The 19,457-nt window shown below is 48.3% G+C and overlaps 1 protein-coding gene across 3 annotated transcripts; it reads right to left on the bottom strand.

Annotated features, from left to right (window-relative positions):
* Positions 1-603: 603 nt before the first annotated feature.
* GFI1 (growth factor independent 1 transcriptional repressor) lies at positions 604-13,612 on the bottom strand. Of its 3 annotated transcripts, none has more exons than XM_069023234.1 (7): positions 13,407-13,612; positions 11,574-11,801; positions 11,133-11,339; positions 6,084-6,499; positions 5,856-5,993; positions 4,105-4,270; positions 604-2,067 (listed from the first exon to the last, which is right to left on the bottom strand). In XM_069023234.1, the coding sequence occupies exons 2-7, from the start codon at positions 11,686-11,688 to the stop codon at positions 1,889-1,891; spliced, it is 1,221 nt and encodes a 406-aa protein (XP_068879335.1). In that variant the 5' UTR covers positions 11,689-11,801; positions 13,407-13,612; the 3' UTR covers positions 604-1,888. The 3 variants fall into 3 exon arrangements, with proteins under 3 accessions (XP_068879335.1, XP_068879334.1, XP_068879332.1); XM_069023233.1 differs by lacking the exon at positions 13,407-13,612 and adding an exon at positions 11,995-12,177; XM_069023231.1 differs by lacking the exon at positions 604-2,067 and having other exon boundaries at positions 3,697-4,270; positions 13,407-13,446.
* Between the last annotated feature and the right edge of the window lie 5,845 nt (positions 13,613-19,457).

The following is a 19,457-nucleotide window of genomic DNA, read 5'->3' as shown; positions in this document are numbered from 1 at the left end:
CTGCCAGGGCGGCCCCGCGGGGAACACGGCCACAGCCTGCCAGGGCAGCCCCGCGGGGAACTTCTCAAGGTGGCAGAAAGCAGAAGCACAGGGCGACTTTGGTGGCACCATGGCAGGTGAGTGCCCCGGCCTCGGGTGGGCAGGGTGCCCCAGGGCTGGGCCAGCCCAGCAGGAAACATGAGTATATATATATTATACACCTGTGTGGGCACACAAGATTACAAATGCTGGTTAAAGAACAAGGCACCCCTCTATCATCCTCCTGCTTCTCTTTTGTATGGGCTGCAACTGCCAGATGGAGCCAGCCCTGCTGACAAGGCAAGCAGGCAAAAGGCTGTACTGTAAGTCCCAACAAGCTTAAGTACAAATGATGCACCTGCTGCTCAGGTGTCCCTGCAAATTCCCAGGCACAGACATTTAATATTATGGGAGACATTCAAGTTGCTCCTGGGCTAAGCAGGGACTTCTGGCTGCCTGCATTTCCAAAGCAGAACCTTGGAACTGCTGTTTCCCCTTTAAACCCTTTTATGGTCAATAGTCCTAGCCATGGTGTACCCCAGTCTTCAAAAGTGTGTTTATCTGAAATCAGTGGGAATTGGACAAATACAGCCCATGTGCCTGCATTCCCTCCTTGGATGCTGCATCCCTGACAATCACTGTGGTATATTGTTGTAATGTTTGACATTCACAAATATGCAGTTACATATTAAATCAAAATCACTCTGGACCATCCTCAATACTTTATTAACTTAAAACATTGTTCTAATAAATATGTACCAAGAAATGTAAGACACTCCATAAAATCTAAATAAGGACATTTACAAACTTGTCAACAAAGTAAAAACAGCTTTTTTTTAACTGAGGTACATGCAGAGTTGTTTAAGGCAAATTAGGTAAATTATACTTTTATAGTAAGTCCTGCCCACCTCAGAAAGTTTCCCTTTAAAAACTAAAAAAACAGAAACAAATATACAAATGATGCTATTGAGTAGCTATTTTCCAGTTATTAGAACAAGCCCAGAGTGTAGAAGCCAGTAATGGTTCTGGACAGAAAGTCTGTGCCTCCCTGGTGCTCCTGCCCTTCTCAAGCAGGATCACTTGCTGGATTGGTTTCTAGTTCTAAGGCATAATTCTGTGCTTTGGCTTTTCCACTGGTCTTCCACAAGCTTCCTTCTCCCTAGTGGATATAGGAAGAAGTAACCCTCCATGCTTCAAACACTCTGGCAGTCGGGCCTTGCACAGACAGAGAGATGACTCAGGGAGGATAAAAAGGACCTCTCTGTTAATGCAGCTCCTGATTTGCACCAAAACAACTGAGAGCAGGATTGGACACAAGCTGGTACCTTTGGTTAGAAACCAGCAAGATGTCAAACTGCACAGTCCTGATCCTCCAGGTTTTCCTGACAGGAAATCATCCAAGAGTGAACCCATTCAGCGCTGAACTCAACCAGGGCAGGTACTGATGGCTCTCTGTCATTACCCCATGTAAACACTGTTATACCCAAGTTTCCCTGCCACCTGATTCAAGCTACTGAAAACTTGAAGGGGTTTGCCATGGCCATGGGAGAAATATTTTCCAGCTTGCAGATATTTGGTAGCTTATCTGTCTTTGGAGTATTAGGCTTTATATCTAAAAGGTTAATTTTTCAGTGTTATTTCAGAAACAAGGGGAAGAGAAAGAGAGAAACCCCAGCCTTTACTTTCCCTTTTCACAGTCATTCAAGTTGAGCTGTCAACGCATGGCTCTGTCTTCTTCTTTTCTCTTTGAGCTCCTGTTCAGAAAGGTAATGCCAGGGTCTGTGTTCAAGACAGGGCTTGGGTCCAGCAGGGAAGCCAAGGGAGTCTGTTCTCATAGTGTTGTAGGCGCTTTCTGTATTGTAGTTTGGACTCATTTCAGGCCGTGCTGTGTCTCCCGATGTCTCCGTAAATCCACCTTTCGTTGGAAGCCTTTGCCACACAGATCACAGCCAAAGGGCTTGAAGCCTGTGTGCTTCCGACTGTGGGTGATGAGGTTGGAGCTCTGACTAAAGGCTTTTCCACACACCTGGCACTTGTGAGGCTTCTCACCTGCAAGCAGAAGGTGGGAAAGAGAGAGGCTGTGAAAGAGGCAACAGGCTGCTTACGTGGGACCACAGCAAATATACACTGGGCCTTACAGTTTATCAAAGAGATTTCTGTGTGATTACCTATGAAGTCATTCTTACAAAAAAACCTGCAGTTGGCAGCCCCAGAGAGAGCAAAAGCTGAGCCTCCACTGCAGCTGAGCAGGCCTGGACTTGGCTGCACCTCTACCAGCCCAGTATAGTCCTGGGAGCAGCCTGAAGCACGGAGTGCTCTCAGGACACCACACCTTGTGAATGCATTTGTCTGCATGGACTCTGGCTCTGTGTCCTAGGAACATGAGGAACTCCTGGAAAAGTGATGGATGCCTGACATCAATTACTATACCATCAGCATGGGGGCAGGTGGAATAGGTAGATGGATGTTGTTAGAACAAACCCAGTGATCTGGGGTCTGTCCCCAAGGGAGGTATAAGGGCCATTAAGTGCATCCTGAAGGGCACAGTTCATCCAGACACCTGTTCTCTCTGTTCCCCACATGAAATGCTAGTAGTCAGAGCCCTGAAGTTCTCCTGCAGGCAAATAATGTAAATGGGAATGAATGCAGCCTCTGGAACTTCTACAGAGGAGTCAGTGGCAAAACTCCATGGGAGCATGATCTAAGTGTATTTTCATACTGTTTATTATCAAGTAACAAATAAAAGGGAACCCAACCACAATACCAAGCCGCATTTTCAGAGTGGCTTTGCACCTGCAGAGCCCACTGGCTTCAGCTGGGAACAACAAACTCTTTGGATGTTTGAAGATCAGATTCTTAGAATCAAAAAAATAATACAAAATGTGCTGAAGGCTCATTTCACAAGTATATGAAAGGAATCCCTGATTCAGTTAAGTACCTGCTTTTATCTTAGCAATTTAAAAGCCCAGGCACAGTTTCTGATCTCACAATAAAATAATCTGACTTATTCAAAATTTGTCTGAAATTCTACTTAATCAAGCCTCATTTGAAAAAGTTACTATGGAAATACTTCTTGTATTACTTCATAAATAGTTCATTTTCATCCAGCAACCGTCAGTGAAAAATCTTTGTAAGTAACATTTATTATTCCCTGCTTGTCACCTAGAAAAGTCACAGCCAAGCAGTGCTACATATAGTGCTATCTTTCTACGTATTTGCCCTTCTTAGGCTTCATCCTTTATACCTGCTAGTGGCCACTATCAGGAAAAAGGATTTTGGTCATCTGAACCTTGGGTTTGGCCACTACAACTGCTATTTCATGTCTATAAAGTCTTCCATGTCTTACACATCATTCATTTCCCTCTATTTTAAGTGAATGGTGCAGATCTGAAGCGCAATATTTTCTTTTAATGATTTCTGATAAACCTGCCTTCTCTCACTGAATGATATTTTTGAAACAATTTCCTTTGGTGATTCACCTGTACTTTATTATTAGTTTCCATGTTTATTACTAACAGTGAAACTTGAGAACTCTGCACCTCTCCTTCCATTCTGTATCAAACTGCAGCCATTTCTCAGAAAGTCCAGGTGGAAGTGCAGACTATCTCTAAACAAATATTTAGACTAAGACCTAGGCCCTCCAGTTTAGTGTTTGATCTAGAGGAGGAGCCTCCTGTTGTTCCTATTGTAAATTGGTAGATCCTGCAAAAAGTAATGCTGTAATCAAATTCACCTGTCATTTTCCCGGGACCTCAGCTGTAAATCAAGGCTACATGAATATAATACTCTACAAATCATCTTACACAAAAGCCCTTTGAATAAACATTGGTGGATCCTATTAAGGGAACACTGATTGGATTGCGAGGATTTTTCTAGGTTATTTTGCAGCTGCTGTTCATTAAACCTCATTCAGATCACTTTCCTTTGCCCAAGTACAGCTCAGATAGCATGAGTAGGAGTGGGGCAGTGAGAAGCACAGGGAGGTGTGTGCCTTGTCCCAGCTGAGGAGGAATGGACTGCTGCAGAGAAACTGCTTCTGAGAGCTGCCCTCATGTTGGGGCTGACACCAGCAGCTGCAGGGCTGACCTGTGTGAATGAAGGTGTGTTTCTTCATATCAGATTTCTGGTGGAACCGCTTCCCACAGTACTGGCACGGATAGGGTCGGGTGTCTGAGTGGATGAGCAGGTGGGTAGACAGAGTAGAAGATCTCTTAAAACTCTTGCCACAAATCTTACAATCAAAGCTGCGTTCCTGCAGAGAGATGAGCCCAGACACACACATTACATCACACCAATGATCCCATCAGCAGCAAACTGCCCAGCAGCACATCAGTGTTGCCCCTTCTGCCTCACAAGAACTTACACTTCCCCAGAGAGCTGGACTGGCCTACACAGATGATAACACTGGCTTGATAGCAGCACCAGATGATAAAAAAGATAATGCATCCTCTCCTAGTGCTCTGCGCTGTTGTTCCTTACTAAAATTTAATTGAACAGCTCTTCCTGCTGGCAGGAATGGCCAGGTGGGAGCAGCCCCAATGGACTGGGCAGAGTCTGCCAACACATTTTATCAGGGGCCAGAGACACGATCACTCTACTGGGAAGCCCAACAGCTGCAGCACTGTTCAGAGGCCACCTCTCCATTGCGCACAGGAAAGTGGGTGCCAAGGGCTGCTTGGGTCTCTTGGGAAATCCCTGTGGCAGACTGAGTCCTGGCATAGTAACAACTGCTTATCTGTAGTTCCATGAAAATTCAAGTGGAAGGTATGTAGAGCACCTGGGACAAACAGCTTTTCAGTTTACTACTTTAACATAAAAAAACAAATGCATTAAGACCTTACTATCTCTCATCTCTCCCTCACACACTCCTCTCCACCACTTTCTTATACCATATACCATCTCTTTTTTCCATCCCTTAACTTCCATTGTACCTTCCTCTTTCTTCTGTGCTTTCACACAACCACCTTCTTCATTTGGTTTTTGGTGCACTCTCCCCAGAATGCTGTCCCTTCCATGGACACATTATGCAGTGGTGCCCTTTTCACCACTGTTTAACGATATGAGGTATCTCCCTTCATTGTCTGCTCTGCTGATTGCACACTCATGAAATTATAAACTAAAGAGCAAAAAAACATTGTTGTAACTCTATTCTCCAGAAGCCAATCTGAAGAAGGAAGATTTGCCAGGTCAAGTGGGTGGGGAAGGGGAAATATGGCATAGTATCAGCAGGTGGAAAATGTTACAAGTCCTCCTACCAAAATTAACTACCATATTCTTTTCGTGTGTGACTCAGTGTGTCGAGATGGGTGAAGTCAGTGCTCTGTACCTGACTGGTTGTTCAGATGTTCCCTGCACTGACAAAAATTACTACAAACAAGGGAAGACTCACTTCTTTGGGGGAGGGAGGAGAAAGAATGAGGAGAGCTGCATCAGAAGAAAGCACACTGAGTTGCTTTAGCTGTTAAAAAAAGCCCACATCTGCATTACAATTTCCAGCTCTGAGAGTGAACATTTATTATTCTGGTACTTCTGGAGTGCCAAAAGTGCCCATTGCTTAATACAGATTCATGAAAGGTCTGAAGAATGGAAACAAAGCCTGTGTTCTTTAATTACCTGATTTGCTCTTTTGCTCACTAACTGGCCACCCTTTCCTCTAATTGCCAGCATATTCTTCACCTACAAATACGCACTGCAGCCCTACCACATTCTCCTCCCCTCCTCAGTCTAGGTCTCTCCCTCCTTGCCCTGTATTTGCCTTCATGGCTTCCCCAGCCAGCCGAACAGAGCAGCTGGCCCTGGCCCCCAGCCATTCATCCTGGCAGCCATCCTGCTCTCACCTGCGAGTGCACGGCCTTGTGCTGCTCCAGGCTGACTGCGTGGCCGAAGGTCTTGCCACACATGTCACAGGCAAAGGGCCTCGTGCCACTATGTGAGCGGCGCACATGTACCTCAAGGCCATGGGGTGTGGAGAAGACCTGAGGAAAGAGCGTACACAGGGGTCAAGTATGCCAGGGAGAAAGGGCTGGGGGAGAGTCATACCCAGTGTGGGAGAAAAGGATCCCTACCTTGCTGCACTTGACACACTTGTAAGAGCCAGTACTGATGAGCACTGGGCGGCACAAGAGGTCCGACTCCACTTTGATGCCACCTGGCCCCTTCTCCTGCTGCAGCCCAGGCTGCGTTTCAGCGTAGAGTCCAGGAGCTGCTGCCGGCGGCCGCTCAAACAGCCCCGGGCCCGGGGAGCTGAAGTCACCATACAGTCCCAGGGAAGAGCTACACTCGGCACCATAGAGGGTGGGCTCAGAGCCCCGGTCACAGAAGAGCCCCAGGGCTGAGGTCCGCTCCAGCGTTGGGCAGGGCCTGTAGCTCTGCACAAGATGCCTGAGCTCGGAGCCACCCAGGCTGTTCCACATGTATGGTTTGAAGGGCACTGAGAAAGGGGGTGCTTCGTCTAGGGATGGACACACAGATCTCTCCGAGGCTGTGGAAACACAAGGGCATAGGAACTGGTGAGCTTCACAATCCAGACATTATCATGAGGCAGAACAGTCTCAGCACTCAGGCTTATATCCAGAGCCTGACCCCTGTGCTGCACTTTGAGGCTGCCCTTTCATCTCAATGGGAGGACACTTTATATTCCACATTAGGGTCTGAGTGTCCAGTACCTACCTACTTACCCGATGTCCCAGCCAAATTAGTTAAAGCCGACACCAGTTTTGTCTACCTCCGTCTCTGGATGCCTGGGTGTGTATTCACTGATCTGACTAGCAAGACTCTAAACAACTCTGTCTGCAACTTCCGATAGTTTTATCTGCAGCTTCTTGGAAACGTGTAGCTACCATGTCCCAAGATGGACATCAAAGCTGACATTCCACATGTTTAAGCTCTGGTGGAGATCCCACACATACATATAGCAAATATAACATTACAGAGGTGCCAGACAGGGCAAATGTGCAGAGATTTACCTGGTAAACAAAATGAAAAACATCTTGTTGCACAATTTAATGCCCAGATCTAGTCTCTAAACTTCATGCCACCACTGACCATAAATATACCACAGCGTAACTTAAATAAGTAACACCTTCTGAGGAGCTTGCATGTTATGCTTCACTTTTTCAGAAAAAAAGTAAACTAAAATTACTCCTCATCTGAAAGAAAATCATCGCTGTTTCAGATTGCTCTGGGGTTCTCCATAAAAAGAAACTGAGTCCACCTAAAACAGAGAGCTTTGTAAAATCATCAGGATGGGCCACATTAACACCTGAAGACACAAAACAATTTTCCTAGCAGTCATAATCAAAGCAAATTTCCACCAGGACAAGCTCAAATGGCTTCAGCAGGCTCTAAGAGGGTCATCTTCAGCAGTGGCATCTGAACAATGCAGTGGGCACCACATGAATCACACTTGAGTGCCCACAGCAGAGTCTGATGCAATGGCAGGAGCACAGCCTTTGAAAGGAGTGTCTAAAGACACCAATGCTCAAGGAGCCTCACATGGAGAAAAGCACAGCTGGGCATGGAACATGAAGGACCAGACCCCAACTGTGTCTGCCAGAGATGCTGATTAATGCCCGAGGCGCACTGCTTTCACTCCTCATCATAACAGGCAGCAGCACTGGGAGAGTCAAATGTCTCCACTGGCCAACAGTTTCAGTGAGCCAAGGAAGAGATGAATCAATTAACTACTGAAATGCTGATGCCTTCATGGAGATATTGGCATCCCTTATAACTCAGGCTTTCAAAGTAACCCCCCTTAAGCAAAAACTTGTCCACCCACAATTGCTCTCTTACTTATTCATGCCAGCTCCCATGGCTTTTTCAGCCTTTGGCAAACCAAGATAAATGGGAGTGGACTAGGGAAAGAAGGCATGATGTGTTAGGCTATCCATGTGGATAGGGGAGTGGTCACTGAGAGGTTACAGGAGGTAGTAGAAAATGAGGTTAAAACTGAGCTTTGAATGACTTGACTTTTTCCTATCTTTTACATAACTTCAGATGTTAACAGTCAACAGTCTCAAATTCTTCCACTGACATTAGCAGTCTTTTGGTTGGAAATATATGCACACATACCAGCTGGGGCATTTGAAGAGAGTGATGAAATCAAATTAGCTGACATGGTGTTCAGCATGATTTTTCCTGTTCTGCACTGACTGCAAAGTTGTGGTCAGCGTCACATCATCTATCTTGTATCTTTGCAACCAGTTTCAGTGTTGCCATCTCTCACGATTTTATCACAAAATTCAAACCTATCTTGAAGTCCCAGCTCTTAAAATGGCATGATTTCATCAAGCCCTCAGCTTTGCTTTTGTTTGTTCTTGTTATAGCTTTTTTTTTCCTTTTAAAGTCAACTTCTAGCTCAAACTGTAAGAAAAACATGGAAACATAAACCCTCAATATTTCAACACTAGAACTGAATATCCATAAGGTATTACTTACAATCTTGATTTCTGAGCCAGTTCATTGAGTGAGAGGAAAGGGAAGCTTGACCTGATTTTTGAGCCCTTGGAATTGGCAATACAGTATACGGTGAACAATGCACCACAGATCAGTTTGCGTGCAATGTTCCTTCCATCGCCTCACATGCTTTGGAGCCCTCTCAAGCACAAATGCAGGGCAGTCACTCAGATTATACTCAAGCTAACCTAGCCCAGTGGCAAAGCAACCCGCAAACCCTGCTCTGCCACACTGCGGGGCACTTCTGTGTGTGCCTCTTCTCCACAGCATCTAGGGGGGAACAGTGCTGGAGAGAAATAGTCTCCCTCATTTTCCTAGAAATTCTGGGAGAAAAAAAAATCAATGCTTGTTTTTGAAGGTAAGACAAACTCAACCTTAAATGGTTGGGAACAGATTGATATGCACAGCAAAGAGAGATCTGAGTGTCCTCCAACACAAAACACCACACTTTCTACACAACTCCATTATACCCAGTAAAAGTCTCTTTCCTTCTGCAGCATCAACAGGCTCATCAGGAGATACTAATACTGCTGCACTGAGCTGCCATGCATATTCTGCATATGCAAATGCATGTGATTACAGACACATGTAGAAAGTGAGGTTAAATAACAAAGTGATTTGCACTGATGGAGTTAACAGGTATTATGTCTGTATGTTGTATGACCGTCTACATCAGCAGCACAGCACTCAAAGACAAAAGTGAAATACAGCTTTCACTGCATACTGAAGTGACCTGCACCTATGTTCACTTCTAGAGATACAGGAGCAGTAGTACCACTCACCACACCTGCCCTCAGCATGATTTAGAAACATCACTTCTCATCTGCTCTGCCTGGCAAAGCACAAAAACTGTGCCACATCCAGATACAATTGCAGGAATACATTCTCTCACCACTGCATCTTGCAGAAGTGACCTAGACACAAATTCCAGCTTCACACTGAATCTGACAAAGCAGCTGGAAGGCACAGGGGCTGGAGGAGGGGAGCTGTGGGAGAAAGCCCAACTATCTAATCCTGTTGCCAGTGCCTACATCATAAATATAACACCACCTCTCTCAATGCACTGAGATTCATTTAATAAAGCTCTTACAGTATTTGAAGTCCCTTATCTTCCCAGACCTCCTGTGAATGGGATCAGACAGCCCCAGGACTGCCCAACACACCTTGAAAAATCCTGATCTGGGGACATCATCCTCGTTTTTTAAAGCTATCTTCCCTGGCCAGCCTGATGGTTAGCTGGGAGCTAATGAATCCCACAGTGAGGGAAGAAATGAGTGGGAAGGAGGAAAAGGCAGAGACGACCTGGTAAAATACCTGCTCTATTTTACATCTGTCTTTTTGACACCCTGTGAAAATTCTGTTTTCTGTGCAAAAATTGTAGTTATTTGGGAAAGAAGGAGCAGGACAAGTTCATTAGAACAAAAATTACACACGTTGCTACAGTCTGTGCAGAAATATTATCAGAAGAGAGACTTCTGCATTGCTGCATTTGGTCTGGTCTGTTGTTTGCACAGACTGAAAGTGTCCTGTGGCTGATGCTGGACGCATTTTGAATGTTCCCTCAAAGAGCTTAGGACTCTTGAAAGACGATGAGGCTTTAAAAACGCAAATCCACATCATTACAATTAGCCATTCATATGCAAGGACACTGTAAAGACGAAGTGGGAAACGGTGGCAAACCCGGACTAAGTATTCGTTTGCTGGCGTCTGCTGTTAGTCTGTAAAGCTGACATAATTTTTCCTTCATCAAGATTAAAATTGTCCTTTTTTCCAGCTGTCACTTTTTAATCGAGGCACTAAAAAGTGGTTTTATATATATATACGTATGTTTGTTCTAAAATGACACCACTGTATTTTTAAACGAGATAAGTGTTTGTGCCAGGCTAGGGACAGCATCTCCCACTGCTCCCACCACATCAAAGGCAGGACAAGGGAGCTAGAGACAGGCGCTGCAGCCATAAGTGTGAGTTTCCTGGATTTGGGGTGTTTAAATCTGACCGTCATTATTTTTTTTTCTCCTCTGGTTTTTACAAATGTGTTTTTAGAAAAGAAAAACAAACAAACATAAAAAATCCCAAAAAACAAAAAACCGCAAATAGCAAAAGAGAGGGGGATGGGGGAAGGGAGAGTCAGATTATTTTTTATAGGCAGGAAACAAGAAATAACCTGAAAGGGCGTTAGGAAAAATGTCTAGCAGGTTGTACAAAACGTAAAATCAATGCTGTTTACTACAGATATATAGACAGACTGTGCTGTCTTAAAAGACTTACAGGCTCTGTGTAGGCAGGAGCCTGTAGGAGAATGCTGGGACCTTTTAAACATAACCGGGCTTGCCTCTAACAATTAATCACAAACCAAAAAAATCAACACCCAATGTCATGACAACTTTCCTACAGCCTGTCACCCGCTGCTCCCTCAGCAGCACGATACGGGCTGGAAAAGCAACCCGAAAGAGTAACCTGAAAACGAGTGGAAGGAATAGATTCTGGAAAATCTGGGGGGGAAATAACAATAATTAAGAAAAGAGACAGGCAAATCTGTCCCTTCTACTCGTTTGTGGTGGTGGCGCCTAGGCATGAGATCCATGCTCCACTGACCCACGGCACGAGCACGGACACACAGCCGGATCTTCGCTGAGCGCTTCTCGCCCCGATCCTTACCTGGCGAGACAGAGGGCGAGGGAGGTCTCCAGAAATCCTCGAACTCGGACACTCTGTCGCAGACACTGCCCTCGCAGCTGGGCGACGACTCGGAGGTGCCATCGGCAGCCTCGGTAAGGTGGGATTCCGGGGAAAAGCGCCCCTGGGAAGGCTCCGGATCGGGCAGAGCGGTGCGGCACAGCTCCGTGTCCTCGGGGATCTTGCTGTCTGAAGGGCAAAGGAGAAGAGGGAACTCCTCAATGTGGGTCTGCGGTGGGAGCCAGCCACCTCCCGCGGCCGCCCGCTCCCACCCAGGTTTGATGCCCGACTCTCTCCACGCTCGCATCAGCCCCTCCGGCGTCCCGCAGGGGCTGCACAGCGACCGCCCGGGGCCGCGGACACCGGGGTGATGCCGGACGGGTGGGCTGTCTCAGAGCGAGGCTGCGACCGAGGGACTCCTACCTGCACAGATCTGGGCTAGCACCGTCCCCAGCCGCAGGCTATAGTCCTCGTCGGCAGAGCGAGGCTGGTGGTAGCTGTGCGCTTTCTTGCTCTTCACTAGGAAGGACCTCGGCATGGTGGGGTGCTGCCACGGCCAGCACGACCGCACTCCCTCTCCAAGAGCCGGGCACGGTGGCGGCGGCGAGCGTCACCCCCGAGTCTCCTGCGCGGCGGCGGCGGGGAGGCGACCTGCGGGAAGGCGCCGAGCCCGCCGGTGAGGGCCGGGGGCGCCGGCCAGGAGGGGCCGCTCGCCAGGTGGCAGCGCGCAGGTGGCTCCGGCCACCGCCCCCGGCCCCGCTCGCCTCGCCCCCTTTTCCAGGAGCGCAGACAACTCAGCCGCCAACCACCCCCAGCCAACGCCTTTTACCCCCCTCCCTCCCACCGTGGCGTTGGGGCCGCCCCGGCCACGCTCCGACGGCCGCTGCCGGATTGCGGGGAACTGGCAACAGCAGCTGGGCACCGTTCTTCGGACGAGCGGGGGCTGAGGGAGCTGGGGGGCGCGGTCGGGTGTTATCCCGTTCTTCAAGGGAGCGTATCCGCACTCGGCCAAGTGGGCGCACCGCGCCTTCGTGTTTGCCCCCGCGCCGGCAGCCACGGCAGAAACGGCGCCAACAAATATCCCCTCCAAAACAGCTTATCAGGTCCCGCCACCCTGGACTGGCTGACCGGCGCGGGGTTGTTACCGGCTCGGGAGGGAGAGTCGTTACAAACCCGACAGCCTAAATCTGGCGCCTGAGAGGCTGTTGCTGTCGGAGGGACTGATTCACCCATTCCGCGCGAACAACGATAACACGAAAACGAACAAAACGGAATCTCTCCTGGAGCCCGCAGCTGTCTCCGCCGCACCACCTTGCAGCTGCGGGCACCGAAAGCCGGGGCGGGGAAAGGATACGAGGTGGGAAACCTCTTGCGGGAAGTCGGGGGGGATCGGGTTAAACAAAACTACCCCGAACCGACTCCTCGAGGGAAGGCCGGAGAGGTTCATTCGAACCCATCCAGCACGGGGCCGCCTCTGCCGTTACATTTGACTTTGCAAATAGCGAGTTTAATCCATATTATTTTGGGGGACTTCGGCAAGTTGCTTCTTCTTCTTTTTTTTTATTCTCCCGTCAGCGGCCTCGGGTTTACAAACGGGGAAGAGAGGGAAGGAGCCCAACCCGTCAGCGCGGGCCCAGGAACTGTCCCGCAGGTGGCGGCACTGGCTGCGCCACAAAGCTCCGGCCCGTCCGCGCCCGACAGGGGCAGGGCCGCTCAGCGCCGCTGGGGAGGCGCCGCCCCCGGGCACAGCGCCGGGTGGGAGAGTTGCTGCCCAGACCCACCTGTGCCTGCGTTCATCCTTGAGCTGGGACTAGCAGCCAACGGGCCCGCACGAAAGAGGCAGAGAAATCTAAGCGGCCCGATAATGTGTTACTCCCCCCGCGCCCCGACCAGCAACGGCCGCAGCCGTTAGGGGCTCCGGGCGCCGGCGCCGTTTCTGCCGCGTGTTTCCCTCCAAAAGTCACGCCGCGGAGGCGCCGCCGGCTTCCCAAGGCCGGAGCTGCCCAGGCAGGGGCCGGGCCCGTGGGAAGGCGAGTCCCGTAGCCCACCTGGCCGCCGCCCGGCCCGGCTCCCACTGGCCGCGCCCGCCCGGCGGCCGCCGCTGCGGGGGCGCGGGGCTGGCGCCGCCCCGGGCCCCGCGGCTGAGTCAGGGCCGGAGCGGCGCGGGGTCCCAGCCGAGAGGAGAGGGGTCGCTGCCGGCTCGGCCCGCCCGCCGGCAGCTGCCCACGCGAGGCGAGAGAAAGCGAGAACGCTTACCCATTTTGGAGGGGCGAAGGAAGCTGGGCTGCGGACGGGGGATGCTGGGCTGCAGACGGGGGATGCGCGGCAGCGTGCTAGTTTGGGTGACTTTAAATTTAGCCTCCCTTTAAGGAGCAATGGTGCTTGAGTTGGCTTTTTTTTTTTTTCTGTTTCTCTCGACTCCTTCAGAGCTCGGCCCCCTAAACCACAAATTCCACTTCCTGAGCGTTAGTTAGGAGCTTCTGCAAAAAAAAAAAAAAAAAAAAAAAAGAAAAAAGAAAAAAGAAAAAAAGAAAGAAGAAAAGTTTTAAAAAGCGCCTAAACCTCACAAATCACTAGTGTTCCCCTCCTCTGTTTCTCTCTCAGTTTTCCTTAAATGAAAACGTCTTACCGTATTCCACCTCACAGAGCTCGCTGAAGTGATACCGAAGTGTCATTCTGGAATCGGGCGCTTCGTTTCTCTCGGGGTTCTGTTCTAGAAATTACACACATCTATCTGAACTATTCTTGGATCCCCTTCGACTTCCGCAACGAGAACAAGTCACAGATTCAAAACACAGATTGACTCGGGCGGGCAGAGGGCAGGGGCTAGGGCAGCCGGCGCTCGCCCTGCTGAGCCCGCTCCGCGCCGCATGCCTGCCCTTGGCCCGGACGCATGTCCCGCCGCCATCGGGCCGTGCGTGGCGTTGTAATCGGGACTAAGGCCGGGTCCTGGGCGACGGAGACCTCTCCTAGCCTAGAAATAACTTGTTGTGGAAAACTCTTCTGGGATAAATACGCCCAACGGCGCTGAAAATACCTTAAGACCCAAGCCTAGAGGTTTGCTCATTTCCCTTCGGATTTAGGTAATGGTTAAATATGGAAGGGGTAGGCGAGATGCCCCCCCCCCCCTCCGGCTACTGTCGCTTGACAGCGATTCAAACACTAAGGCGAAAGCGGAGCCGAGCCAGACAAGTGGGAAGAGATGGCCCTCGTCGTCTGCGTGCCGGTGCTCAGGTGCTAACTCGGGGAGGATCCGTGGGGGCACCGGAGACGAACACGGTAGCGGGGATTCGCGTCAGGCAGCATCCTGCGCCTGTGGAGACTCCCTCGTTGCGCAACGGGGAAGCCTGCTCCCTTCCGCAAAAATAAAAAGGTTCGCTTTGCTTTACGCACACACACGACCCGAAAACATAGTTTTCCAGGTTTGGTCTCGGATTCCTAATGCAGCCAGGAAGTCAGGCTCGGGTGTTCGGTATCTTTCTGAGGTGGTTATGGGCTTCGCTCTCAGACATCTCAGGCCATTAGAAACTTCGTTTTGGTGACTGTAGGGCCGCCTAAAGTGCGGCTCTGCAGTGAGCGAATCGAGGTTTAACACAATTTCCCGTTCAGAAACGACTGAGACTGAAGTCGGACGTGACAGAAGCAAACTTCAGCCTTCCTCACGCTCAGGAGCATGCCGGCTTTGAGACCAGGTGCTTTTTTTTCACCACTAGTCCCGAAGCATTTACAGAAAAATTAGCCACTTGGTGCCTGTGAGTCCCTACGGTTCACAGGATTAACCTGACTTCCCAAAATCTAAATAAGCAAGCGAACACCACCTCGAGTAAAGCTGTCCAACAACTGCGTGGTGCTTTACTGTGACACAAAAGAAAGCTGAAGAACACGACTGACACCTTCATTTTTGCCGGAAAGTTCCTGGTGCTGGGCGCAGCAGTTTTACTTACGGCATCTGTGTACCGTCTTGCTGCACCTTAGGTTGATTACTCCAAAAATCATTCACGCCTTCAGCTTCGAGAATCAATGCTGGAATCAGTAGAAATAACCAGATTAGAATAACTAGGTGTAATTTCTTGTATGCGTCTTCGTTGACTCACTGTTACTTTTTGCAAAACAGTCTTTCTCGTTTGCCTCTGAAATGGGATGATAAATTCATGCCCTTTCGTTTACCTTGCTACACACCGCTTTGACTGTGTAATGAAAGCAGCAGAACACATTAAATTACTAGTAACGCTCATAAATAATTGTGACCTGGTTACAAGAAAATACACGTTCGTCGTTATACATCTAAATTCAAAATGCATACAGGTGCTGCTGTGGGCTGTAAAGCGTGGTAATCTCGGAGGGTGCTTGCAGCCTTCTGGGAAGCTGGATGCGGGATGGGCTGCCGGGCGCCGAGCGGCTCCGCTCGGGACTGTCCTGCGGGAGGCACCCTGCTGAGCCCTTGTGCTCAGCCCACCTGCGGACGGCTCTTTCTCACCCACTGCTTCCTCATCAGGTTAAACCCCTTCAGCAGAAATAAGTAAATCAAATGAGTTAACAAAGCAAATGCTAAATCCAGCATATAATCGTGTGAGGGTGGGTGCTGCACGGGAACCGGGAACGGACCTCCGGCTCCCGGGCTGTCAGTTTTCTCAAACGATTAGAGGAGAAATTGTACGAAACCGGCTGTGTTTCGTGTTTTGCAACACTAGTTCGTGCCTGAAGTGCATCCTCTGCCTTCCCGGATCTCGGCTGGACGGGCGATTTGATTCATGCCGCGGGTGAGGACGGGGGAAGCGGGACGCGGGCGCTGCCCAGCGAGCGGTGCCGAAGATGACCCGAGGCTCCCAGCGAAGCCTTGTGCCGCTTTAGCTCTGTCGCTGGAGGGTGCGCGGGCAGCAGCCTTGGCCGGGACCTGGCGGGTTGCGGATCATGGCAGCGGCCGGCGTTAGCGGGGGCCGCGAGCGCTCGCTCGGCCCGCTTGGCCCGCGGGGCCCGGTAGGGCCGGCGCTGGCGGGGGCTGGGCGCGGGGCCGCCTCGTGCCCGCGGGCGGCTGCGTCACGTGCCCGCGGGCGGGGGCGCGAGGCCGGCGAGGCGGGAAGCGCCCCGCGCGCTCGGCCCTGAGGGGAGCCTTCAGCGCAGCCTCCTACAGCCATCGTCCCCAGGCTCTTCCCACCCCGAGAGGAGATGCTATCTGTAGTAACAGCACGCCGAACAGAGGTGAAGGGGTTCAGCTTTTATTCTTGGTGTGCAGTGTGACCTATGTGCCGCAGCTCAGTAACCTTTGAGATGGTCTTGCGTGTGCAGTGTCGAGCTGTTCCGTGTAGCCAAGTGTTCTGTGGCGTGGCAAAGCCAAAAGCCGGGGCCCAGAGCTGGCACACCGATGTAATTCATGGGAAATGTAGGGCTGGGTTTTAACGAAGTTGCTCTAATGCTTTTCTCAAAGGGAGTGTGATATTCAAAGTTAAACATAAAAACTTGGTAAGATGCAGTTGAATACAATGGCACATCATTGTTACTCCATAATGATAAGAGAGGGGAAGAAATAAAAAGGAGGGGTTTAAAGTAGGGTGGGATTATGTTATAGTCGTGCTTAAGACTGAAGAGCTACTCTGTAAATCACTGTACGGTTTACGGCACCTGCCTGGTGTCAGCATTAGAGGTAAAACAACAACAGATAAGACACCAAAGGTGACAAGCTGGAGGTGAGATCTTTGTGTTCAGAAGTGGTGGGACACTTGGCACCAGGAAGAAGGATTTGAAGAACAGGATTTGACAGGTTAGCTGCTTGGTACAGAGGGGAGGAGAAGCAGTTTCCTGTGTGGGGGAGTCAGGATTGGGAGAAGGCAGCAAAAGAGGTGGGGAATTTATACGCACTTTAAAGTGATAAAACTTGGGATCACAGTTATGCAGAACAGTTCCACTATGAAAAGCTGCTAGAACTTGTAGCATTGTGCATTCTGTTGGGAAGCGTGTCTTTACTTTTTTTAAACTTTTTAAAGTTACTTTTAACATTCTGCTTATTATTTTTTCCCCCAGCATATTGTCACTACCTTCTTTAGGGTCATCCTTGTGGCATAAACGCATGCTGTAAATATGTCAGAAATTAATCAGTGTTTTTGATTGCAATTGTTTTGATTGCCGGGGAAACAAAAGTAACTTCTGCTGCACCCAGAGCAGATTAGAAAATGATCACTATGACCACAAACTGGAGAGGGAAAGTAACAGTAGGCTGTGGTGTTGAAGGCTGGGATGAAAAGAGGGGTTCCAGCTTTGGGAAGGAGTAGACCCAGAATGTACCTCTATTATGAATAGGAGAAAGTTGAATCAATGGTTATAGAACATAGACTATGCAAAATGTTCTCATAGGAATTCTAGTTCTCATGGTAGGGCACTAGAAATTTCAGTCACTTGTGCAGTACTATGCAATTCAAAGAGTATGCCACATTGCTTTTGTTTTTCATAATTGTGAAATAAGGTATTAATTCCTGGAAAGGGAGAGCATTAAGCTGTTGTGTCTTAGTCAGCGTCCAGGCACGAGTAGGCATGCACACATTAGCATGTTTACTCTGAAGCTGAAACTTCATGCTATGTAGAGGTTATATTGAAAGTCAGTTTACTGTGTACTTTCCATCATTAGGAATTTCTGGTTCTATTGACTACTGTGTAAATATATTTCACTGATTTTTCTTATGTCTTGGACTAGTTTGTAAACAAAAAAAAAAACCCAAACCAAAACCAACCAAAAAACTCCATCAGCAGGTGAAACGCTCAGAGAATTACAGAATATATACTGATAAGAGTATTTCACAGAACAAAAATGTACACCATTGAATCTAAAAATCCATTAGTTATCCATAGCTTTCATCTTCCTTCTTAATACACAGTTAGGAGTTGGTGCATGATTCAACATAACACCGTAGTTTCCAAATAGATTACATGAACTTCTATCTTACAGGTTGGTTTTTTAAATTTTAGACTCCAGGACTACCATAATGGCTTTCCTAGGGGATCTGCATTATCTCTACCTTCCTCCAAAGTGAATTCCATTATTTGGAGCCTCTACAGGTAGGGGAATTAGCAGCATACCTTGTATAAAATGTGGATATTTTTATGCTAACATATCTTTAGGTCATTCTAGCTTAAGTATATAAGCATCAAGTTTCACTAAGTCACTATCACTGTCTCTGATACCAAACAGTGATCACATTAATACCCCAGAAAAACATGCAGTTCCTTCTGTGTTGCAGTTCCACAGAAGGGTTCAATAGTGATCAAGTTCAATAGCAGGATGTACAAAGTAGTTTTGATAAATTTATGCAAACTCCAATGTAAATGCTTCTTTTAATCCTTTTTGTAGCAATGTATTTTAGTCTGTGTATAAACAAGTCTTCTGAAACTGCAGTATATTCAGTGATTCACTTTTATCACTAGAAGAGATGTAGTCAGTTGGATAAGGACTTCTGCGTATTTTTATTTATGCTGTTATTCAGTATCAGTAATTATTCTATTTGTATACTTTAAAATCACAAATGTTCAGGAAATAACCCTTGCCATCTGATCTCATTTGCTATCACTTGAACAGTAAGGCAGTTATTGCAAAATCATAACACTTCACTATTCAAACAGACGAGTTTTTATGGCCCTCCAACTGAATTTTGCGCCTGCCACTTATTACAGAACATTACTTTTAAGAGAGGCTTGCAGCTGGTATTGATGACAGGCAACAAGACATTTGTCACCTATCCTATTGGGCAACAATGATCCAGGTGCAAACATAAGTTAGCAGATGCTCATTGGAAGGAAAGAAGATGACTGTTACTCATTTGTGAATGAAAGTGCTCCTGATTTGGTTTTGCATACATTATATTTTCAACAGGACTAAGGATCACTCAGCTAGTCCAACTCAGAGGTGGCAATTTACACAGGCTATACTTGGAACTACATATTCACTGGTAGGATGTGGGGAAATTTGGCAGAAATACTGAAACAAGTTAGGAGCTGCAGAAATCAGTAATTTGGAATTTGTCACCCACACGCTTAAAGATTTAAATTAGATTGCAGCTGGGCAGATAATACTGTTGAGATGCCATAATGTGCTGTTTCCATACAGTCTTCTCTATCATTCTTTGAACATTTTTTATCTCCTCAGTTGTGCTGTTTCTTTCTGAAAACATATTCAAAATAAAGGGAAAGGAAATGCCTAATGGGATTAGCAGATGCATTCAGCAGAATGCTTCCACACTTTTTGCACTTTTAAACAACTACACTGCTTCTCGTGGGTAGCAAACACACTGCCTATCAGCACCAAACTTCTGCATTGCATCT

This window comes from Aphelocoma coerulescens, chromosome 8 (genome assembly GCF_041296385.1).
Source record: "Aphelocoma coerulescens isolate FSJ_1873_10779 chromosome 8, UR_Acoe_1.0, whole genome shotgun sequence".
Lineage (NCBI taxonomy): Eukaryota > Metazoa > Chordata > Aves > Passeriformes > Corvidae > Aphelocoma > Aphelocoma coerulescens.
Note: the sequence above shows the minus strand (reverse complement) of the source record. Positions and strands in the feature narration are given on the sequence as shown.